The 24,332-nt window shown below is 54.5% G+C and overlaps 1 protein-coding gene across 4 annotated transcripts in view; it reads left to right on the top strand.

Moving 5' to 3' along the window:
* The window catches only part of RFX2 (regulatory factor X2), a 124,664-nt gene extending 107,382 nt beyond the window's left edge, over nucleotides 1–17,282 (top strand). For all 4 annotated transcript variants that reach the window (XM_050770218.1, XM_050770219.1, XM_050770216.1 and 1 more), the window contains 9 exons: nucleotides 1,750–1,868; nucleotides 2,179–2,291; nucleotides 2,789–2,943; nucleotides 5,662–5,759; nucleotides 7,032–7,181; nucleotides 7,875–8,083; nucleotides 13,232–13,385; nucleotides 14,788–14,830; nucleotides 15,487–17,282. In XM_050770218.1, the coding sequence (XP_050626175.1) occupies nucleotides 1,750–1,868; nucleotides 2,179–2,291; nucleotides 2,789–2,943; nucleotides 5,662–5,759; nucleotides 7,032–7,181; nucleotides 7,875–8,083; nucleotides 13,232–13,385; nucleotides 14,788–14,830; nucleotides 15,487–15,602 (1,157 nt within the window). In that variant the 3' untranslated portion in view covers nucleotides 15,603–17,282. The remainder of the gene's footprint in view (nucleotides 1–1,749; nucleotides 1,869–2,178; nucleotides 2,292–2,788; nucleotides 2,944–5,661; nucleotides 5,760–7,031; nucleotides 7,182–7,874; nucleotides 8,084–13,231; nucleotides 13,386–14,787; nucleotides 14,831–15,486) is intronic.
* Nucleotides 17,283–24,332: the final 7,050 nt, after the last annotated feature.

Raw genomic sequence — 24,332 nt, forward strand, 5'->3', positions numbered from 1 at the left:
TCTCTGAGACTTTAGAATAATCAGCACATGCCAAAAAAAAAGTAATATATAAAGTGACCATCAGAAAAATGAGAAAATAAAATCCAATGACCATCAGGAAGAACACTAGAGGACAGGCGGCTCATGCCCGTGATCCCAACACCTTGGGAGGCCAAGGCGGGAGGATCACTTGAGCTCAAGAGTTCAAGACCAGCGTGGGCAACATACTAAAAAATTATTAAATAAATAAAAAATTAGCCAGGCATAGCAGCAAGCTCCTGTGGTCCCACCTATTCAGGAGGCTGAGAAAGGAGGAAGATCACTTGAGCCCAGAAGTTTGAGGCTGCAGTGAGCCGTGATCACGCCACTACTCTCCAACCTGGGTGACAGAGTGAGACTCTGCCTTTCAAATTAAAGAAAAAAGAAACAGTGCAAAAAAAAAAAAAAGATATTCTCTACTCAGGGTGCACCAGGATTTGCCTGCCATCTGGGCTTTCTTCCTTCTTGCCTGGAGCTTTCGTGGTGCTCCCGGTTCCCCCACATGAGGCGGTCTTGGCCTCCTCCCTGGGGGCTGCTCAGGGGACAGCGTTCTTCCCTAGCTGGCCTAGTGGTGGTGCCATCTCTGCCCCAGGAAGGCCCTAACTCAGAACCTGCCATGAGGGAGGGCGGGGGGTTGGGGGACGGCCAGGGAAGGCTCACTGGTATCAGTGTCGTGATTCAGGCGGGCTCTGTACACACTCAGCGGCTTCCATGTAGTTTATGATCTTTTTTGAGCCCAAACAACCCTCCTGGGTTGAGTCTCCTGCAGAGATTGAGGTGGGGTCAGGCCCATCTTCAGGAGGTCACTGCAGGGACACTGTGGCTGGCCTTCTCCCCGAGATGTGCTGCCTTAAGCTGGCTCTGTGCGTACTGGCTGTGTGCCAGGGCTTGGGCTCAGGGCTTTCTGCGTCTGCATATTTAATGGTCCTGGGAGGTGGTAATATTCTCTCCATTTTCTACCTGAGAAAACTGATGCTTACAAATTCTCTGACAGTGCCGGGCGCGGTGGCTCACGCCTATAATCCCAGCACTTTGAGAAGCCGAAGCAGTCAGATCACTTGAGGTCGGGAGTTTGAGACCAACTTGGCCAACATGGCAAAACCCCATCTCTACCAAAAAAATTCAAAATTAGCCAGGCATGGTGGCACACGCCTGTAATCCCAATACTCAAGAGGCTGAGACAGGAGAATCGCTTAACCCAGGAGGAGGAGGTTGCAGTGAGCCAAGATCATGCCACTGCACTCCAGCCTGGGTGACAGAGCAAGACTTTGTCTCAAAAAAAAAAAAAAAGGCCAAGCATGGTGGCTCACACCTGTAATCCCAGCACTTTGGGAGGCCAAGGTGGGCGGATCACCTGAGGTCAGGATTTCGAGACCAGCCTGGCCAAAACATGGCGAAATCCCGTCTCTACTAAAAAATGCAAAACTTAGCCGGCATTGTGGCGCACACCTGTAATCCCAGCTACCCGGGAGGTTGAGGCAGGAGAATCGCTTCAACCCAGGAGCTGGAGGTTGCAGTGAGCCGAGATCGTGCCACTGCACTCCAGCCTGGGCACTCCTTTTGAGCAAGGCCCTGTCTCAAAAAAGAAAAACAAAAGAAATAAACAAATGCTCTGACTGCATGGGGTGGGGCAGACCATCTGTTTCTGGGCCCCCCATCCACCCATGGCCTTCCAGTTGTCCGCGGTTTCCTAAGAGCCCCGTTTCTGATGTTCCCGTGTTCCTCCCCCAGATGTCTCCCACGTCTTCCCCGAGTTCCCAGCGCCCGACCTGGGCAGCGTCCTGCTGCAGGACGGCGTCACACTGCACGACGTCAAGGCCCTGCAGCTGGTGTACAGACGGCACTGCGAGGTGAACGCCCAAGCCCAGGCAGGCAGCTCCTATGTGTCCCTCCCCGGAACTGCCGTCGCTCAGGCCAGGGTCGCCAGCGTCCCTGGGTGATGCTGAGGAGACGGAGCCCCGAGCCCCCCACAAGCATCCTCTCTGGAGCAGCAGCCCCTCCACATCCATGTCCATCGCCTGCTCCTCTCCTCTCTGTGGCCTCCCTTGGGATTCCAGGGCACCCCGCTGCAGCCCGGATCACGGCTGCTCACTTGACGTGTGCTGAGTGCACGTGGTGGGCGCACGCACCCGTCTGTCTCACCGGTGCCTTCATTCCTAGGCGACCGTCGATGTGGTGATGAACCTCCAGTTCCACTACATCGAGAAGCTGTGGCTCTCCTTCTGGAACTCCAAGGCCTCCTCCAGCGACGGCCCCACCTCTCTTCCTGCCAGGTGAATGCCACACCCTGGCTGGGTTCACAGCCCCCCTCACGTCTTAGCCCCCTGCTGATGTCCACAGGTAACCCACAAACAAAAGCATCAACTCTCCAAGAATTAGCGCTCAGACCCCTCTGCCTCCGTCCCTGTGATTTTTAGACTTGGTAGAGCTGACTTGAAATTCACATTGCCATCTGCCCCTTTTCGAGGTCACACTGTTTGAATAGGGAGGATTTTAGAGGTGACCATGACGCAATCCCAAGTAGAAGTGACCCCAACCCATAGCTGCAGTGAGACGCAGTATGACAGTATGACCACCGGCAGGGGAGGGACAGCGTGGACCGCTGGGAGCATCACGGAGGGCGGGGACCCACTGAGCCTCAGGGACGGGGAGCAAAACCCCAGCCCCACTGTTGGGCAGAAGTCCCGCAGCCCGGCTCCCTGGTCACTCCCGTGGCTGTGCGAGCCCAGCTGGGCCAGGCCACAGCTCCCCTGTCCCCCTCCCTCCACAGTGACGAAGACCCCGAGGGCGCCGTCCTGCCCAAGGACAAGCTCATCTCCCTGTGTCAATGCGACCCCATCCTCAGGTGGATGAGGAGCTGCGACCACATCCTCTACCAGGCGCTGGTGGAGATTCTCATCCCCGACGTGCTGAGGCCGGTCCCCAGTAAGTGACCCACGGCCCCGCCTGGCGCCGCTCCATCCTCTCTTCCTGCCTCCTCTGTCCTTTCTTACATGTACATCTTCAGCCACCTCGGACCATCGCTTTCACAGAAGACCCAAAAGGGGCCAGGCGCAGTGGCTCATGCCAGTGACCCCTGCACTTTGGGAGGATGAGGCAGACAGATTGCTTGAGCCCAGGAGTTTGAGACCAGCCTGGGCAACATAGTGAGACCCTATCTCTAAAAAAAAAAAAAAAAAAAAAAAAAAAAATTAGCTGGGGCCAGGCAATATTGCTCACGCCTATAATCTCAGCACTTTGGGAGGCCAAGGCAGGAGGATCATTTGAGGTCAGGAGTTTGAGACCAGTGTGACCAACATGGTGAAACCCCATCTCTACTAAAGTACAAAGATTTAGCTGGGCATGGTGGCACATACCTGTAGTCCCAGCTACTAGGGAGGCTGAGCCAGGAGAATAGCTTTAACCTGGGAGGCAGAAGTTGCAGTGAGCCGAGATCACACCACTGCACTCAGCCTGACTCTGTCTCAAAAAAAAAAAAAAAAAAAAAAAAAAAAAAAAAAAAATTGAACTGGGCATGGTGGTGTGTGCCTGTAGCCCTAGCTACTCCGGAGGCTGAAGCAGAAGGATCACTTGAGCCCAGGAGCTTGAGACCAGCCTGGGCAACATAGTGAGACCCTGTTTCTAAAAAAACAAAAATTAACTGGGTGTGGTGTTGCATGCCTGTAGTCCCAGCAACGCAGGAGGCTGAGGAAGGAGGATCACCTGAGCCCAGGAGGTCGAGGCTACAATGAGCTATGATTGCACCACTGCACTCCAGCCTGGGCAACAGAGCAAGACCCTGTCTCAAAAAAAAAAAGAAATCCCTAAGCGAGAGCGCTGTGGGCCGTGGAATGTGTGTCCTCTGGCGTCCGTATCTGTCCTTGTCTCTGACTCGAGGGGAAGGCCACAGTGGCTCTGGTGAGCTCTACCTGCTGTCAGGACACTGCCAAGAGTAGCCGGGCTGGGCGTGGTGCTTTCTGGAAGGTTCACTGGGGGCGTGCAGGTCGGCCTCTGGGAGTAGCCTACTTGCAGCCCTGGAGCCATTGTTGTGCAGGAAGCCTTGGCCCAGGGCTGTGTGGGGTGGCTGCCCACCCTGGTCTTAGAGACGACCACCAGCCACCTTCCTCCAGCCTCCCTGAAGCCCCACAGTGACACTTCCTGAGTGCCACCCCCTATAGGAGGGGCAGGGACATAAACTTAGAAGAAGCAGCTGGGACGTGACCCTGGACTTCTGCAGCCTGTTAGGGTAGGGGCTGCCCTTTAACCCCCAGCCAGACCCCACTTCCCAGCACCATAGGATTCCAGGAGACATTTACACCCCAGCGCCCTGCCCTGTGATTTCCCACAGGACTTGCGGGGGTGGGGAGAGAGTGATGGGCACAGTGAGGAAAGAGGCTAGGCCCACGGCAGGGCTCACTTGTGCCCTTGGAGACCTACCAGGGCCTCCAGTTCCCGAGGCAATGACAGCATCCACCATGGGTGGGCCCTCAGTCCAGGCCCGTGCCAAGCTCCCCAAAACCCTGGGGGTCGTCCAGGAAGCTGGGCACAGAGGCCTGTCTTCATAAATCACAGCATCAGGACCACGGGCTGTGCCCCGCAGGCCATCCACAAACATCCGGGCCCATTAGTACCAGGCAGCTCTCCGTCCTGCTGAGTAAACTCTATGCAACCTTTGCTGGAAGATGGGAAACAGCAGAAGTATTACATTTCTCATTTGGCCTGGCCTTGCTGTCTGCCTGAAAACTGTTCGGGGCAATGCCTTGTTTGAGTTTCTATGTTATGGTGGAAGTTTGGGGTATCTTTCCTTTTGCATTTTAAAATATTTTTCTGTTTTATTTTTTCTGTTTCTTTTTTTTAGACAGAGTTTCGCTCTTGTCACTCAGGCTGGAGTGCAGTGGCGCGATCTTGGCTCACTGCAGTCTTCGCCTCCCGGGTTCAAGTGATTCTCCTGCCTCAGCCTCCCGAGTAGCTGGGATTACAGGCACCCACCACCACGCCCAGATAATTTTTGTATTTTTAGTACAGATAGGGTTTCACCATATTGGCCAGGCTGGTCTCGAACTCCTGACCTCAGGTGATCCGCCCACCTCGGCCTCCCAAAGTGCTGGGATTACAGGCGTGAGCCACCACGCCAGCCTTTTTTTTTTTTTTTTTTTTTTTAACAGTCTTATTATTTGTTTCTTATTGTAAGCCACCTTAAAATAAATTAGGAAGTTAGTAGAATGTATTTACGTGTGTGTGTGTGTGTGTGTGTGTTTGTGTCAAGGCCTCTCTCCCTTGGCACTGTTGATATCTGGGACTGGATCGTTCTCTGGGGTGGGGCCATCCTGGGCACTACGAGGTGCTGAGAAGCATCCGTGGCCTCCACCCACTCCATGCCTGAGGCGCCCCGCATGACGACCATTCACAACCCCAGACACCACCCAGTGTCCCTGGGGAGAACTGCCCCTGCGAGACCCGCACAGGCAGTGGGTGGTGACCAGCAGCGCTGGGCCACGCCCGGTTCTTCCCGTGTCTAAGTGTCCGCTGTTCCCCCGGCCTCTGTGGCTTGTTCTTCATGGTGGTGACTGTCATCGCGCTTGGGCCAGCCCTTCCATTGAATGCTGATTTCCAGTGTCCAGTCACTGCCTTTCCCCTGGTAATATCATGGTCTGTATCCCCCAGGTACCTTGACACAGGCCATCCGTAACTTTGCCAAGAGCTTGGAAGGCTGGTTGACAAATGCCATGAGCGACTTCCCACAACAGGTCATCCAGACCAAGGTATGTCTGGGGTGGGGCCTGGGCTCCCCAACTATGGCTGGGAGGGGCTCCACTCCAGGACAACATGAGGACCACTGTGTCCCGGAGAGCGCTGGCTTCGTCCCTGTGTCATGAGAGTAATCGGTCCCTTCAGGAAGCCCCGAGCACACAGCCGATGACGCATCAGTGCTGGCAGGAAGGGGAACAACAGAAGATGTCATTTGACGTCATATCTTTGAGTCAATTCAGAATACATTGTGTGTTTCTGTGCTCATCTTATTAGGGAAATTTAATCTCCTTGCTGTGACTCTTATTGCTATAATCTTGGCCACAAATCAATCGAATTTGAAATGTAGAACCTTGGCCGACTTGTGGAAAAGAGAGTGATTACCCACCGTTCTCACAAGCATTTCTTTTTTTTTTTTTTTTTTTTTTTTTTTTGAGACAGAGCCTCACTCTGTCTCCCAGGTTCAAGCAAGTCTCCTGCCTCGGCCTCCCGAATATCTGGGATTACAGGCGCCCACCACCACACCTGGCTAATTTTTTTGTATTTTTAATAGAGACAGGGTTTCGCCATGCTGGCCAGGCTGGTCTCGAACTCCTGACCTCAGGTGATCCACCTACCTCGGCCTCCCAAAGTTCTAGGATTACAGGCGTGAGCCACGGCGCCTAGCCATCATGAGCATTTCTTGAAGGGCTCTTGGGTGAGAGGAGGCAGCTGCAGGGCACCCGCCTGCTCTTTGGAATTGATCTGTTAGGCAGTGGTGTAAGCATGGATCAGGTCATTGTTAAAAATTCAGATTCAGGGCCGGTGCAGTGGTTCACACCTGTAATCCCAGCACTTTGGGAGCCCAAGACAGGAGGATCATTTGAGGCCAAGAGTTGGAGACCAGCCTGGGCAACAAGCAAGACGCCATCTCTTAAAAAAATAAGATTCCCAGGCCACACCCACTAAAAGTCTGACCCTATAGCACCCAGGACTCTGTGGTCTCAACAGCCCCTCCAGAGAGCCACAGGGACTCTAGAAGTGGGCATGGGGCCGGTTGTGAATTCTAACTCGCGGACACAGGCTTCGGTTCGCGACGCGTGCGATGCACTGGCGAGGTCTCCGCTTCACTGATTCTCACTCACTGGGTCCCTAAGAATAGCAGGGGCTTCCCTCTTCCCTGCCCAGGTTGCTGTTTCCTGCTCCCTGCTCCCTGTGTTGTCCCTGAGCCCTGGCACCCCTGCCAGGAGCGCAGCGGAACAGGCTCTTCCCCGCGAACCCTGCTCACCACGAGCTCTGGCTTACAGGTGGGCGTCGTCAGTGCCTTTGCCCAGACGCTGCGGCGCTACACGTCCCTCAACCACCTGGCACAGGCAGCCCGGGCGGTGCTGCAGAACACGTCCCAGATCAACCAGATGCTCAGCGACCTCAACCGCGTGGACTTTGCCAATGTGCAGGTGACCTCCTCCACGCCGTCCCCCGGGCCTGGGCTTCCCGCCCTCCAGCAAAACCAGCAAACCCCCGAGTGGAGCCCATGGCAAACCTGGCCCCCGCCCCGAGCCTGGCCACAGTTCTGTTGCATGACACGGGCCCCAGGCCAAAGCCCACCCACAGCCCCCAGCTCTCTCTACTCCATCATCTCTCAGGGCCCTCTGGCGTCCAGGTGCTGTGGCCAACACTGCTGCTCATTTTCCTCACAGAGGCTCCTGGTTTCCAGGATCCTGGCAGCACGTTGACCTCCCTGTGGCCATTTTCCTGACTCTGTCCCCTGGGCTTGGCAAAGTACCGGCCCAAAGCAGATTCAGAGCTATGCTTATTTCAGGCCCTGGGTTTATCCATTAAGTAAATAAATGCACACACACAGTTAGAAGTCACCCTTTTAAAACAAAACGAAATGAAGACCTCATATAGCATGAGCTTTGATCCAGAAAGACCCGGGTATGAGTCCCCGGAAGCCGGGTAGGATCCCCCTTGGCTCTCTATTCTGCCCCTGTTATGGGGGACACAGGGTGTGGCTTGCAGCTGTCAAGGTCAAGGATGAGAAGGCTCAAGCACAGCACGATGTCCCGCCCTGAGCACTGCTAGGTCCGGGGGGGGCTGCCGTGGCTGGGGGTCTGTGTTGCTGACGCTGGCCTCCACCCCGCCCACAGGAGCAGGCCTCGTGGGTGTGCCAGTGTGAGGAGAGTGTGGTGCAGCGGCTGGAGCAGGATTTCAAGCTGACCCTGCAGCAGCAGAGCTCCCTGGACCAGTGGGCCAGCTGGCTGGACAGCGTGGTCACCCAGGTCCTGAAGCAGCATGCCGGCAGCCCCAGCTTCCCCAAGGCCGCCCGGCAGTTCCTGCTGAAATGGTCCTTTTACAGGTTAGTCCTGCCAGACCTCCGAGAGAATTCTGGCGGGTCGGGGGCTCCGAGGCAAACTTCTAAGGGGTAGCTCGGCTGGTGAGCTCAGAGAAAAACAGCTCAGCAGAGTTCCAGCAGTGCCTGAACCCCCAAAAAACAAGTACCTGGCTGGGGGCCTCACTCGTGACCAGCGGCTCCCAGGGGCAGGCCCAGAAGGCGACTGTAGCCTAAAAACTAAGTTGCAAGTTCTGCAGACAGAAATAATCACTAGGGGCTGGGCATGGCCACCCATACCTATAATCCCACCGCTTTGGGAGGCCAAGGCAGGAGGACGGCTTGAGACCAGAAGTTCCAGACCACCCTGGGGAAAATACCAGGACCTCTACAAAAAGTTAAAAAACTTGTCTGGGCGTGGTGGCATGTGCCTGTGGTCCCACATACTTGGGAGGCTGAGGTGGGAGGATCCTTGAGCCCTGACGGTCCAGACTGCAGTGAGCCAAGATTGCACCACTGCACTCCAGCCTGAGTGACAGAGCAAGACCCCATCTCTAAGGGGGGAAAAAAAAAAGCTGTCTCAGAACTGAAGGGCACAAGTCTCCAAACTGAGAAAGCTGCTGACTTTTCCCAGGGAGGCTCCGGGTGAAATTTCAAAACACTAAGCTTGAGAAACAGCCATAAAAGCTTCCAGAGAGAAAGCGACAGGCTGGGGATGGGAGCAGCATTAGACTTCTGAACAATGTGCAGAAACCTGGAAGGCAGTAGAGTGATGTCCTGAGAGTTCTGATGGAAATTATTTCCAAGCTACAGACCTACCCTGTGCAGACCAGGGCAGGGGAGCCAAGGCTTCCAGAGGGATCGTCCCCAGGAAAGGCACCAAGATGCCTCCTGCAGTTCTGTCAGGAGTTTTAGTCTCATGAATACATGGAAAAGTGAGCATTTTTAAAAAAAGAGCCAGTTATTACCCCAGGAAAACACAAAGCTGTTCTGTGGCTGACAGGCCCTGCATGACGCAGCGCATGAATGAGCTATGGCCACAGGGCCAAATTGTTATCCCCACCTGTATTAGTCCATTCCCACACTGCTGATACAGACATACCCAAGACTGGGTAATCTATAAAGAAAAATAGGTTTAATGGACTTACGGTTCCACATGGCTGGGGAGGCCTCACAGTCATCGTGGAAGGCCAAGGAAGAGCAAAGGCACATCTTACATGGCGGCAGGCAAGGGAGTGTGTGCAGGAGAACTCCCCTTTATAAAACTATCAAATCTCATGAGATTTATTCACTCTCAAGAGAACAGCATTGGAAACATCTGCCCCCATGATTCAATTACCTCCCACCGGGTCCCTCCCACAACATGTAGGGATCATTATAATTCAAGGTGAAATTTGGGTAGGGACACAGAGCCAAACCATATCACTGCCCCAGCCCATTGTGCAAATAAAGTTTTATTGGAACCTCAGCCACACATATTCATTCACAGATCAGCTACAGCTGTCAATGCAAACAAACAGTGTGACTGTTGGGCACAAAGCTGACGGTATTTACTATCTGGCAAGCATTAAAACGAGTTTGCCTGGCTGGGTGCAGTGGCTCATGCCTGTAATCCCCACACTCTGGGAGGCTGAGGTGGGCGGATCACTTGGGGTCAGGAGTTCAAGACCAGACTGGCCAACGTGGCAAAACCCCATCTCTACTAAAAATATAAAAATTAGTCAGGCATGGTGGCCGGCACCTGAAATCCCAGCTACTTGGGAGGCTTAGGCAGGAGAATCGCTTGAATCCGGGAGGCAGAGGTTGCAGTGGGCCAAGATCGTGCCATTGCACTCCAGCCTGGGCAACAAGAGCCAAACTCTGTCTCAGTTAAAAAAAAAAAAATGTGCCAACCCCTCAGCTGGCCAGCCAGCACCTCCCTGTCCTCAGCTCCCTCCTTACACACTCCCCTGGCCACGCTGCTTCAGGGCCTTTCCACCTGCCCCTCTTTCCTGGAACATCTTTCCCCCAGACAGCCATGCGGAGAAACCCCCCACCCCCAGCCTCTGTAAATAGGACGGCCCATTCTGTCCACCTTCCCCCATGCCCTGCTTTTCTCTGGGCACTGACTGTCACCTGTCTCTCGTCATCTGTTCACTTGTCTGTTGTCTGTCTCCTGCATGATCAGGCACGCTACCTGGGTGCGGGACCTCGCTTCTGTTTAAATCCTGGCTGAGTGAATGAATGAGAGGAACCACATGCCTAACAGACTGTGCGGCTCTGCCATGGGCCTAGCACACCACTGCCACGCAACAGAAACACCAGTGTAGCCAGAAATTACCACAAAGCCACACTGGGGTAATGGGGAGGGAGAGCAAGGGAAGAGACAGTGTAGGGATGCCGATGCCTGTCTCCATGGAGAGGAAGGTTGCAAGTGGCAGAATCGAGAATAGCAGAGTGAGCGCAGGACTGAGGTACCTGCCAGCCAGAGAAGAGCACAGCTCAGAGCTGGAGGGGATCGGGGTCACGTCTGCAAGGCGGGGGTGCTCTTCACAAGGGAGACCGAGACACTGTTCCACTTCATTCTCTTGTTTATTTGTTTGTTTTTTGAGACAGTCTCGGTCTGTCACCAGGCTGGAGTGCAGTGGTGCAATCTCGGCCCATTGCAACCTCCGCCTCCCGTGTTCAAGCAATTCTCGTGCCTCAGCCTCCTGAGTAGCTGGGATTACAGGTGCCCGCCACCAGGCCCGGCTGATTTTTGTATTTTTAGTAGAGGCGGGGTTTTGCCATGTTGGCCAGGCTGCTGTCAAACTCCTGACCTCAGGTGATCCACCTGCCTCGGCCTCCCAAAGTGCTGGGATTCCAGTCGTGAGCCACCGCACCCGGCCTGACTCCATTCTTTTTTTTTTTTTTTTTTTTTGAGACGGAGTCTCGCTCTGTCGCCCAGGCTGGAGTGCAGTGGCCGGATCTCAGCTCACTGCAAGCTCCGCCTCCCGGGTTCCCGCCATTCTCCTGCCTCAGCCTCCCGAGTAGCTGGGACCACAGGCGCCGCCACCTCGCCAGGCTAATTTTTTGTGTTTTTTAGTTAGCCAGATGGTCTCGATCTCCTGACCTTGTGATTGTTGCCTCCCAAAGTGTGGGATTACAGGCTTGAGCCACCGCGGCCTGGCCTGACTCCATTCTTTTTTTTTTTTTTTTTTTTTTTTTTTGAGACGGAGTCTCGCTCTGTCTGGATCTCGCTGATCTCGGCTCACTTGTGCCATTCTCCTGCCTCAGCCTCCCGAGTAGCTGGGTACTCGGCCTCCCTAATTTTTTGTAAAGTGCGGGGACTGTGTTACAGGATGGTCTCGCTCCTGACCTTGTGCCGCCCGCCTCGGCCTCCCCTGGGATTACAGGCTGGCCTGACTCCATTCTTACGCATGTGCAGTGCCGTCATAAAAAAATAAAAATTAGGTTTACGGGATTTATTTCTGTAGCACCCACTGGAAAATGGTAGCATGTGGGCTGAGGCCTTGGCTGATCATCCCCAAGCTCTGGCTGGGCCTCCCTTGATGGTGGCTGGCCGATGCTCCTGCCCTCTGGGAGCTGCGAGCCCATTTGGGAACCCGGAGATACCGAGGTGACCGCAGGCGGTGTTCTGGAAATACTTCGGACTGAAGCATCACACCAGACACTGGGGCTGTGGGGAAGCTGGGTGCAGAGCGCCAGCACCTCATCTGCGTGGGGGAGGCCTTTGGGGAAAGGGGGCTTGGGAGTCAAGCTGGGTGGGCCCAGGGGAACAGAAGGGGGCTGGGGGCTTTGCAGCTGTGCTTGACACCTAAGGATAGACAGCTTTGGTGGTCTTCAGTGCGGCTGTCTTTGCTTTTCTCAAGCCTGTGTGTTCTTGTTATTGCTACGGTACTGATAAGACGTAACTGAGAGTTTATGAAAGCTTAGTTCGAGACGGGGCATTTGGGCATTGGGGACCACCTGACCTGTACACCAAAGGTTTTAATCAGGCACCACTGTGGGTCTGAGTATGTGGGTCATTTAGGTCTCATAGGAGGACTGAGACGTCGTTCCACTTCATTCTGGGCTTTTTTGTTTTTTGGTTTTTGGTTTTTTTTGAGATGGAGTCTTGCTCTGTCACCCAGGCTGGAGTCCAGTGACATGATCTCGGTTCACTGCAACCTCTGTCTCCCGGTTCAAGCAATTTTCCTGCCTCAATCTCCCGAATAGCTAGGATTACAGGCGCCTGCCACCATGCCTGGCTAATTTTTGTATTTTTAGTACAGATGGCGTTTCACCATGTTGGCCAGGTTGGTCTCGAACTCCTGACCCCAAGTGATCTGCCCACCTTGGCCTCCCAAAGTACTGGGATTACAGGCATGAGCCACCATGCCCAGCCCCTTTTGGTCTTATATTGATCCTTCAGGTCAGGGGCCGCCTCTCCTGGAAAGAACCAGGTAGTATTTGCAGCCATCCTAGGAAAGACAATATAGAAACGGGCATGACACGTGCCAGTGAAACTGTTTGTGGACACCAACATGTGAATTTCATGTAATTTCCACATGCCACCGAATATAATTATTCTTTTGACTTTTTCCAACCATTTCAAAATGTAAAGCATTCTCAGCTCACAGGCTGAGGGCTGGCTGAGGGCTGGATCTGGGCTGAAGTCTCTGAAACTCCTGCTTTCGCTGACAGAGACTAAAGCACCCTGGCTTTTTGTCTTGTGTTTAGGTGCCTGAAACCACAGGCTGAGGAATGGCGGGAGGTGGCAAGGATACGGGGAAGGTGGGGAGAGGCGCCTCCTGCTGGGGAGACAGGCACCAGCTGCCAGCCTGTGCTCTGATTCGGAGTCCGAAATGTCACTGGAATCACCAGCCACGATTCCGTCCAGCGCCTGTGCTAGCATCAGCCGCAGTTGTGTTTCCAGCAGCCTGTCGCTTTGGGGCTGACTGCCCGTCTCCCTCTCCTGTCCCCCAGGCGGTCTCTGGAACTGAGTGGGCAGGCCTGCCCCACCCATCCATCACGCTGGGCCCAGGGTCTCGGCAGTCATCGGCCCCCCACAGGCCGGCAGGTCTTAGGATCACTCAGGGTCTGGGTTCCCCAGAGAACACAGAGCAGGGAGCGTGTTGCTGCCATGAAGCCTGGCCCGGGACCCGGGTTCCATGCTCCCCTGAGGGTCCCCAGCCTCTGTCCGCTTGTCCCCAGCTCCATGGTGATCCGGGACCTGACCCTGCGCAGCGCCGCCAGCTTCGGCTCCTTCCACCTCATCCGCCTGCTCTACGACGAGTACATGTTCTACCTGGTGGAGCACCGCGTCGCGGAGGCCACCGGAGAGACGCCGATCGCTGTGATGGGAGAGGTGAGGACCCTCCTGGGCGGGACGGCCGGGGCTTGACCAGGCCTGTGGGGAGAGGGCAGTGTGCTCTGAGCAGCCCGGAGAGAGGACACGCACAGGTCCCGCTGCTCTGCCGCCAGACAGATCCACAGCTCTGTAAAGAGCCACAGAAATGGGCCCGCTCATGCCAGGACACAGCAGTGTCTTCCACAACATCCAAACCACAGTTTGATCAGCACCGGGAAGGCTCTGGGGCTCTGTCCGAGTTCACAGGCACCGTCAAACCGCTGGCTGTGGAAGGAGTTGTCCTTGGGTGTCCTGCCACGCAGGGGAGGCCTCGGACACACCACCCAAAGTGTATTTGTATCATGGTGACATACACATGGGGTGGTGTTTCCATGTTAAAGCGCACAATAAAGTGGCGTTTAGCACATTCACAAGGTGCAGCTGACACCACTGTCCAGTTCCAGAATATTCCATCACCCCAAAAGGAAACCCCGTCCCAGGAGCAGTCACTCCCAAGCCCCTCCTGCAGCACAGCCCCCACGCAGCCCCTCCTGCCTCTGTGGATCGGCCTGTCCTGGACATTTCATAGAAATGGGATCACACACTGTGGCCTTTCGTGTCCGGCGTCTCTCACTGAACGTGACGTCTGTGCTGTGACCCGGGTCAGAGCCTGGTTCCTCTCCTGGCTGAGTTGTGTTCCAGTGCGTGGCTGGCCGCGCTGCGCTGACCCTCGTGCCTCCGTGCTGCGTGGCCGCTCCCTCTCTGTGGCTGTTGTGAATGGCGCTGCTGTGGGCATTTGTGGGCGGGTTTTGTGTGCACACCTGTGTTCAGTTCTTTGGGGTCCACGCCTTGGAGTGGACTTGCTGGGCTGCATGGGTTTGCCTCGAGGAAGAAACGAGGTGATGCTTGATGAATGGCAGGGTCCCTGCCCTCTTACTACCCAGAGGCCACAGCACCCTCAGAGTCGGTGGCGGGGCCCCGCAGCGTGTGCAGAGACTGTGGCAGCTGTGTGTGCTCTGCGTGTTGGCGTGGACGCCGGGCTCTGGGGCCACCAAGCAGTGGTTTTCATGCTGCACACAGACTGCAGGGAGCAAAGATAACTTGGCCCACGGCCTTTCCCTGCCACCTTAAAACCAGAGCAGCCACACCCAGGGGACCTCGGGAACCAGCTCCTGTCCCCTCACTGCCTCGAGCAGTCAGCACCCTCCACCCCCAGCAGTTCCCAGAGGCGGCCTGGACAGGGGACAGGGACCCACCCAGACGCCTGGCAGCATCAGAGCCACTTCTCAGGGCAGACCCTGGCTGCTTTACTGTGAATGGAGGATGTGGCTCAAGGCAAGGTTGGGCAGCGTCCCCAGAGCCCCCAAACAGCAACTGCCACCCCTCTGCAGGCGCCCCTGACTCCAGGTTTCTCTTTCAGTTCAACGATCTCGCCTCTCTGTCGCTGACGCTGCTTGACAAAGGTGGGTGTGTCTGCGGCTTTCCCGCCACGGCCCTCCCAGGAGGGTGGTACTCCTGGCCGTGGCCTGTCTGCCTCATCTCATGATGAGCAGGTGGAAATGGGGGCAGCCCCTGGGGGGTGAGGGCCCTGGGATCTGGCGTCCAGACAGTGGGTGAGGGCCCTGGGCAGCAGGCGCCACTGCAGACTGGCTCGGCTGGGGCTCAGAGTGCTGCCGGCCTCTGGGTAGCGGCTGCCCAGGGACCTCAGCACCAGGTCCGGACCAGGCAGCCTCTGGTCTCCTGCGCCCATGCCCAGCAGTAGAGTGGGACAGGCAGGCCAGAGGAGCCCCTGGGCCCCGTCCCTGCTCCACGCGGGTGGGAGGAGGACCCCAGAGGCCCCAGCCCTGTGGGGAGCAGGCCCCAGGCCTATCGGCCCTGGGGAGAGAGGCACCGGACAGAGGCTCTTTCGCCTGGCGCGACCTGGAGGCACCTCTGGGTGACCAGGTAGGTGGGAGAGGACAGGTCAGCCTGGAGCAGAGGCCAAGGCGGGGTCCACGGGCTGCCATGTGTCCTTAGTCCCCTGCCTGGTGTGCCGGAGCGGCTCTTGGAACATGCGCTTCCGTCTCTCCCTCCCATGCCCTCCTGATGATGGACACTGACCCTACCCCTCCCTCCACAGACGACATGGGTGATGAGCAGCGCGGCAGCGAGGCGGGCCCGGATGCCCACAGCCTGGGCGAGCCCCTGGTGAAGCGGGAGCGCAGTGATCCCAACCACTCCCTGCAGGGCATCTAGCAGCCCCGGCCGGCTCCTCCGCCAGGTTCCAGAAGATGCCGCCCGGTCGCTCTGGGAACCTGGACTTCACCGGCTCCACCAAATTAGTGCCTCTTAGACGATGGATGTTTACTTTGACTCAAGCGGGGGCTCCCGGGGTCAGCGTGCCCATGAAGGCCGAGAGAGTGTTCAAGAAAGAAAGCAGTTGTTGAAGCTACAGAAGCCTGGGCCGGGGCTCCCACTGACTGTAGCTGTGCTCTGGGTGCCAGGCCCCTGTACAGCCAGCAGGGCCACACCAGACCATGGGTTCTTTGTTCTGGACAAACCCTCCTCTGCTGGAACTCTGGACTTTGGCCCCAGTCCCTTTAAGAGCTGAAGGGGCTGTGCTGAGAGCGCTGGCCCCTACACTCAACTGGAACCAATTTTCACCATGATTTAAAAATTTAAAAACCTGGCAGAGCCCGAATAGAAAGGGACGGCCTCTCCCCTCCTACCTGCCACCACTGGGGAGACACAGAGCTCGCCAGCATCCCTGGAGTCCCGTCAGGAATGGAAAGTGGAGTGCCCTTGTCTGGTAGCACCATGTGGGAGGGACCCAGCTGCGTGCGGTGCCCTGTGGCCTTTTAGAGCCAGACTGCCCTGCCCCGATGCACTGAGGCGGGAGGCCGGCCGTGCTGCAGGAACCCATCTCCAGATGCCAAAGGACTTGAGGGGCAGCTGACAATCGCTGTGTCCTGGACAGATCTGCAGCTTGAAAAAGAACAAGCCACAGAAACGGGCTCGCTCGTGCCAGGACAAAGCAGTGTCTTCCGAAAACTCAAAACCAGAAGTTCTATCAGCACCAGGAAGGATCTGGGGCTCTGTCCAAGTTCATCATCACCATCAAGCCGCTGGCTGTGGAAGGAATTTGTCCAACAGGAACAGTGTCACAGCCGCGACTTCGGAAAGCAGCCATCCCGCCTGTCGTCCAAACAGCAGTGCCTGCGTCCCGCTCCACGGAGTCTTCCAGAACGCCTCCCTCTGAATTAATCCCGGAGCACCCCAACCCCCAGCGAGTCCCACCTTGTCCTCTTCAAAGTCAGAACTCTTCTCTGGGGACAAATATTCGGGACTTTCGAAGCCCCGAACTTGAGACACCGAGTTTGTCTCCATGGAGACACGTGGCCGCTGCAGTTGGACAGCTGCGTGCTGGAGTTTCTGCCCCCAAACCAACTGCAGAGAAGAAAGACGAGCCGCGGCCCAGGACGCGCTTTCTAACGAAATGCAATAGTTTTCTCTTTTTGGAAAAATGTTTATACCAATAGTTTTGTGCTCTAATTGTTATTAGAATGTTTCTTATGAATGTGTACATTGCAGTATGTTCAGTCCCAAATGTTTTGTTCTCATTCACACAGAAGGTACTAATAGCTCACGTGGCCTTTAAAAACCTTACTTCCCTGCTTGCAGGAGCTCAGAGCAACGCTCGGCCTGCGCCCGAGTGGAGGGGCAGGAGGAGAAAGACGCGTGCTCACTTTAGAAACGAAAAGTCAGGAATAATCACTGTTTGTCTGGTCGTATAGCCCAAACCTTAGTTGAAATCCGACGGAAAGAATGTCTTTATACCTCTCCTCTCCTTGGAGACACCGAAGCTCACAGTTAACAGATTGTAACGCCCGGCTTTTGCTCACTCCTGGTAACCAATACAAGCTGGTTTCTGCCTTAGGCTCCGGCCCGTCTTTCCGATCCACGAGGAGCAACAGAGGTGGCAGCAAAGCCATGAGCCTCTCAGGCCTGGTCTTGTTTTTCATAGCAGTAAACACTGAGCGTGCCCACTTTTGGACTCGCTGTCCACACTCCAGGCCCTGCCCCCCCCCGCCCTGGGACACCAGCCTGCTGGGCTTGAACCACTCAAGACCCAGAGGAGAAGCCACAGAGGTGCCCCCCGCACTTGCCTGCAGGCTCCCTGGGGATGTTCTAGTGCCTTCCAAAAGGAGCCCGGGGCCCTCAGTTCCTTAGCAAGGCCCACCCTGAGCCAATGATGGCACAGAAACACTTCTTTGTCCAGGATGGTCAGTGGCTCCTGTTTACACTTTGGGTTTTTTTTTGTTTTTGTTTGTTTGTTTGTTTGTTGTTTGTTTAAGAGATGGTTTCATTCTATTACCCAGGCTGGAGTGCAGTGGCATTATCATAGCTCACTGCAGCCTCAACCTCTTGGGCTCAGGTGATCCTCCCACCTTAGCCTTCCCAAGTAGCTGAGACAATAGGCGCGCGCCACCACATCCAGTTAATTTTTTTTTTTTTTTTTTTTTTTTTTTTTTAGCGATGGGGGTCTTCCTATGTTGCCCAGGCTGGACTCAAACTCCTCAGCTCAAGCGATCCTCTCACCTCGGCCTCCCGAAGTGCTGAGATTATAGGCGTGAGCCACTGGCCCGGCCTCCTGTTTGCATTTGTTACAGGCTAGACCCACTTGGATCTAGTGGAGAAGCAGGTGCACCGGTCTCGGATCCGAACCACTGGTTGTCCTCATGGTTTCCTTGGTACAGTTGGGGCCAAACTTCAGAATCATTGAGAATCAGTGCATGGGCTTGCTCAAAAAATTCCTGGACCCCATCCACAGGGAGCCTGACTCGGTGGGATTCGGGTAGGGGCCAGGAAGCGTGCTGTTGCTGCCATTCCCTCTCAGGGGACTGTGGTGCGGGGCTACAGGACTTTGAAGAAACTCTGCAGAGGACAGCAATGGGCTCAGGAACCCGGCAGGGCCCACCTGTGGGAGGGAGGTGGCCCACAAAGGCTAGTACAGTTCTCAGCTGCCCCTAAATCTGTTTCCCAAGTGCCAGGCCAGTGCCCCGTATGCCCCCAGAGACACTCGGCCTTTGCCCCAGTCCAGGCCTCTCTGTCCCGGGCGACACTAGAATCGCCCCTCCCTTCCCTGGGCTGGGACTCCAGGACCCCACTGGGTCCTGACGGTGCCAACTTCAGCCAGGAAATCCACTCGCCCCATCCCCTGCTGGGTCACAATTTCAGACCTTCCTCCAGCTGAGACCCCTGAGTCAAATTAGGCAAGTACCAACTCCCCACCTCCCCAACCGCCGCAGAGCCAGGCCCGGTGTGGACTGCAGGGCCCAGAGCAGGAAACCCAAGCCCTGCCCACGGGGCCTGACAGGCTGGGGAAAGCAGGAGCTCAGAGCATGGGGGATGGTGCCCCAGGAAAGAGGAGCCCGCTTGAGCTCCTCAGGCCATCATGTGCCTCCAAAGCCCTCTGGGCAGGTCCCCAGGGTGCAGTTGCCTCAGAAAAAAAAGGGGAAACTTGGTTTTACCAAGCATCTCAAGGGGGTACTGGCCGTCATCACAGCAGCCTCCACGCTACACTTCTGTCCCGTCTCCTCTTTTTGATGACCTAAGGTAGAGGTAATCCCCATTGTACACGTGGGAAAAGCAAGGCTGCTGGTTGGAATGCCGATGTGATGGCTGGAGCACAGCAGCCACAGTGGACCTCAAGGTGGAAGCCCCATGATAAGGATGGGAAAGCAATGAGTCAGAGGAGGCTGGGTCCCCGGTGATGGTAGAGCTGCCATTACAGCCCTGACCTCCAGGCAGATGTCAGCAAGGAGGGGTGGGGAGCCCCAGAGATGTCCCTGCCTTCACAAACTGTCTGGTGGCAGGAACTCGAGTGCAAGATGAGAGGGGACCCCACGCACTGCAGCTACCAGCATGCTAAGAAGGGGGAGATGCGGGCCAGGCGCAGTGGCTCATGCCTGTAATCCCAGCACTTTCAGAGGCCAAGGCGGGTGGATTACAAGGTGAGGAGATCAAGACCATCCTGGCTAACATGGTGAAACCCCGTCTCTATTAAAAATGCAAACATTAGCCAGGTGTGGTGGTGGGCGCCTGTAGTCCCAGCAACTGGGGAGGCTGAGGCAGGAGAATCACTTGAACCTGGGAGGTGGAGCTTACAGTGATCGAGATCGTGCCACTGCACTCCAACCTGGGCGACAGAGCAAGACTCTGTCTCAAAAGAAAAAAAAAAGGGGAGAAGCTCCACCTGGAGTACCCCCCACCACCCCTGTTTTCCTCCTGCTTCTGGCTGCTGCTCCTCTGCGCCTGGGTCCTGCCCACTCCTCTCCTCCTTCTACCCCCTCAGTCACCTCAGCCACTCCCACGATGGAAATACCTCCACAAGCTGCTGACTTTACTAAACTCTGCTCAGAGCTCCTGGGTGCCTGGCCCTCGGCAGAGCAAGACAGCAGCCCGGCATCTGGCCGTCCAGAACTCCTCCCCATGTCTCCACCACAGTGTGGGCAGCACCTTCCGTCTACCCACATTGCCCTGCCCCACCCCTTGGCCCTGCCTCAAAATGGCCATAATCAGACCGTTTCTCCCCTTCCTCTTTGCTACTCCCCAGCTCCTCCTTGGCCAGGAGAGGCAGAGTGGCGAGGATTCCACTGCACAGGTTTGAGAGTCAGCTCCACTGTGCCCTCAAGTAAATTACCTTCATCAGTTTCTCCCTCTGGAAAAGAGACAATACAAATACCTCACAGTGTTGTGAGAAAGAAGATCAATATACAGAAAGCACTGGACTAAGCCTTCAAGAGTTGTTTCTACCCCTTGGCACTGCCGATACCACAGATGGTGGGGTGTCAGATAATTCTCCAGGGTGAGCCCATACTGGGCACCGCAGGGTGCTGAGCAGCATCCCTGGCCTCCACCCACTCCGTGCCAGGAGCACCCCAGCCCAATCCTGACAACCAAAAATGTCTCTGGACGCTGCCAGTGTCGCCTGGGAGACACCTTCCTCTTTAGCACTCGTCTTAATTGGCGCTTCTTCCAGGAAGCCTTCCTGGGTGCTCCCTGGGTAGATTAGGGTCACTTACACCCAACTTCCCCACCATACTTTATAGTAATTGTTTGCAAATCTATCTTTCCCACAAGCTCTGCGAGTGAGTAGCTATCATGTGCCTTGTTGAAATGGATTTCCCAAATCTATCACAGCACATGCTCAGCAAACATTGAGGGCATGAGGGAGTGGGGAGGGCCCCCCAGAGAAAGCGTTCTTTACGGTGATCATGGGAAGGAAGGTGCTGTGCCAGGGAGGAGAAAAAAACGTCCAGAGGAGTGATGAGGAATTCCAAAGAAACTGGAATTCAGGCAGGAGGCCACCAAAGGTTTTTGATGTAATCAAAGCTGGGCTTTAGAAAGCTGTGTTCAGGCAGGGCGGATTACACCGGAAGAAACAGGAGCAGGGGGTCAATTAGGTGCTTGTTAAGATAGAACAAGTGAGGGGTAGAGTTGTGGCTGCGGGGTGGAGCAGGGGCACCCGGGAGCCCTGTGGAGATCAAATTGGTGAGTTATACCCGGTTTGGTTTGGTTTTTCGTGTGTGGTTTGGTCTTTGGTTTTGTTTCGTTTTTTGAGACAGTCTTGCTGTTGCCCAGGCTGGAGTGCAGTGGCACAATCTCAGCTCACTGCAACCTCCACCTCCTGGGTTTAATCGATTCTCCCCCTCAGCCTCCTGAGTAGCCAGGATTAGAGGTGTGCGTCACCATGCCTGGCTAATTTTTGTATTTTTAATAGAGATGGGGTTTTACCATGTTGACCAGACTGGTCTCAAACTCCTGACTTCAGGTGATCTGCTCACCTCAGCCTCCCAAAGTGCTGGGATTACAGGCGTGAGCCATCGTGCTTGCCTTTTTTTTTTTTTTTTTTTTCCCTAATGAACCAGGATAAAAATCTAAAACATCAGGAGTGATGATGTAATAAAGATAAATATAGCTTTGCAAAATTTTCACTTCAGTGTATGTGTGAGTGCACATATACACATGCATTTATGGTATTGGGCTGCGATGTAAAATGCATTGAATACGCATAGGTCTCCAAAGCCACAGTACCATATATGCATGAGTATATGTGCACTCACACAGAGGCTCTCAGGAGGGCTGAGAGTTGTTCTCAGCCTATTGTGAGATCGTGGGCCCCTCCTGGAATCCTGTCATGGACGTTTTGTGGGGTTTTGCTATCCAGCATCCATCCTGCCTTCTTTTGGAATAACACCCTGATTCTCTTGGAGGACTGATCTTCCTCTTGTGGCTTTAAATACTGTCTCTGTGTGGGTGGGTCTCACATATTGAGGGAGGCTGTTCCAGGTGGGCAGGGAGGGAATGAGTTCTGCGTGTTGGGGGTGGGGGGAGTGGTAAGGAGGCTGGTGTTGCTGGCACAGAGTGAATGGCAGGGCAGGAGGTTGAGGAAGGCTGCAGAGTAATGGGATGTGGGCTTCCTAGGTCCCGGGGAGGAGCTGGGATGCCTCCACTTGAATGTCTCAAATGGCATCTCACACCACTGGTTAGGCACACAGAACCCACTATGTATTTATTGCTCAATAAATATTTGATGGAAGGGCCAGGCACGGTGCCTCAAGCCTGTCATCCCAGCACTTTGGGAGGCCAAGGCAGGCAGATCACCTGAGGTCAGAAGTTCAAGTCCAGCCTGGCCAACATGGTGAAATCCCCATCTTTAATAAAAACGCAAAAATTAGTTGGACGTGGTGGTGGCGCCTATAAATTCCAGCTCTTTGGGAGGCTGAGGCAGGAGGATCGCTTGAACCCGGGAGGTGGAGGTTGCAGTGAGCCAAGATCGTGCCACTGCACTCCAGCCTGGGCGACACTGAGATTCCGTCTCCAAAAAAAAAAAAAAAAAAGAAAAGAAAAAATGATGGAGGAATGAATTTGATTGGGGGTGAGCAAAAATTAACCTACCGTACCCTGTACCCTGCTGACCCCATCCAACACTTTCTCCTTAGACTCTGAACCCTGAGCTGAAGGGTGAGACTGAAAGCAGTCAAAGTTCAGACATCCTGGGAGAGACACCCGGTGCATTGTCCTCAGTGATTTTCGCTTTTAAGACCTGTTGAAGCTGCCAGTTGCTTCTCCTTTCTTTTTGATCTCATGAACATCCACATAACCTTCTAGCAAATTCCTCCTTGGCTTATATCTTCCAGAACTGCTTTCGGGGGGTTGCAATCAATCTCCAAAGAGATACAGCCTCAGCACCCAGGAATTTTCTAGCCAGTCTCAGAAGGGGATTCTGAGACCTCGTGAAGCCCTCCCGAGACGACAGCTCCTGTTTTCAAGGTGGCGCGTCCATACGGCTTGGTAACCGCAGCAGCAGGCTGGGAGCGAGGTGCAACTAAGACTCCCTACCTCCACTTCCATAGCCTGGCTCATGGAAGACGCCAGAACCCCAGCAGATGCGGAGCTTACGTCCCGGTAAGTTTACCCAGAACGCAGCCAACTGCCCTTTCTCCTGGAGTTGAGTTTTGATTCATCCCAATCCTCTGCTGCTCCCCAGTGGTCACTGTGTGATACAGCCTTTTCCTTTTCGCAGGGGACACAGAAAGTTGGATTTTGCCCAGAAGCCAGGCTGATTTGTTTACTTATTTGCAATGATGCATGATAAGATCAAAAACAAGGGAGTGAGTGAGCTAATTTCCTTCCTCCCCTTATCTTCCTCCCCTTCTCTTCCTCGAATATTTCCTATTTGTTTACAAAGGCCCAAAATATCCCCCCAACATAACAATGCGAAAAAGTCACCTGGCAGACACCATTTAAAACAAGCGATTGGGTGGGCGCGGTGGCTCATACCTGCAATCCCAGCCCTTTGGGAGGCTGAGGCGGGTGGATCGCGAGGTCAGGAGCTTGAGACCAGCCTGGCCAACATGGTGAAACACCGTCTCTATTAAAAATACAAAAATTAGTCGGGCGTGGTGGTGCATGCCTGTAATCCCAGCTACTCGGGAGGCTGAGGTAGGAGAATCACTTGAACCTGGGAGGTGGAAGTTACAGGGAGCCAATATTGCACCATTGCACTCCAGCCTGGGCAATAGAACGAGACTCAATCTCAAAAAAAAAAAAAAAAAAAGCGATCTTGGCCAGGCCCAGTGGCTCACACCTGTAATCCCAACACTTTGGCAGGCCTAGGTGGGCAGATCACTTGAAGTCACAAGTTCACAACCAGCCTAGCCAACATGGTGAAACTCCATCTCTACTAATAATACAAAAATTAGCCTGGCATGGTGGTGTGCACCTGTTTTCCCAGCTACTCAGGAAGCTGATGCATGAGAATCGCTTGAACCCAGGAGGCGGAGGTTGCAGTGAGCCAAGATTGCACCACTGCACTCCAGCCTGGGCAACAGAGAGAGACTCTGTCTCAAAGAAAAACAAAAGGTATAAATCGCCATCATGTGCCCTTGCTAGGACGCGCTGACACAGACACACATGACTTCTGTGTAATCCCTGCCAAAAACGCTTAACCTGAGTTTCACTGTGAGGAAACATCAAACAAACCCAAAGTTAAGGGGTATTCTACAAAATAATTGCAGTACTCATTAGAAACGTCATTGTCAAGAAAAAGTACATAAAAAACAGAGGAAATGATCCAGACTAAAGGAAACTAAGGAGAAATGATACCTAAATGCAAGACAGGATCCAGGACTAAATCCTGGAACAGAAAAAGGACACTACGGCTGAACGGATGAAATGTGAATGAGGTTTGCACATTAGTGAATAGTAGTGTATCAATGTGAATTTCCTGATTTTGCTCAGGATGTGAATATCTGAGGAAACTGATGGAAGTTATATGGAACCCTTTGTACTATTTTTGCAACTTCTTTTTAAGTCTGATTGTATTTCAAATTTATTTATTTTAAAATTTAATTTATAAGAGGCCGGGCGCGGTGGCTCAAGCCTGAAATCCCAGCACTTTGGGAGGCCAGGACGGGTGGA

This window comes from Macaca thibetana, chromosome 19, assembly GCF_024542745.1.
Source record: "Macaca thibetana thibetana isolate TM-01 chromosome 19, ASM2454274v1, whole genome shotgun sequence".
NCBI classification, from domain to species: Eukaryota; Metazoa; Chordata; class Mammalia; order Primates; family Cercopithecidae; genus Macaca; species Macaca thibetana.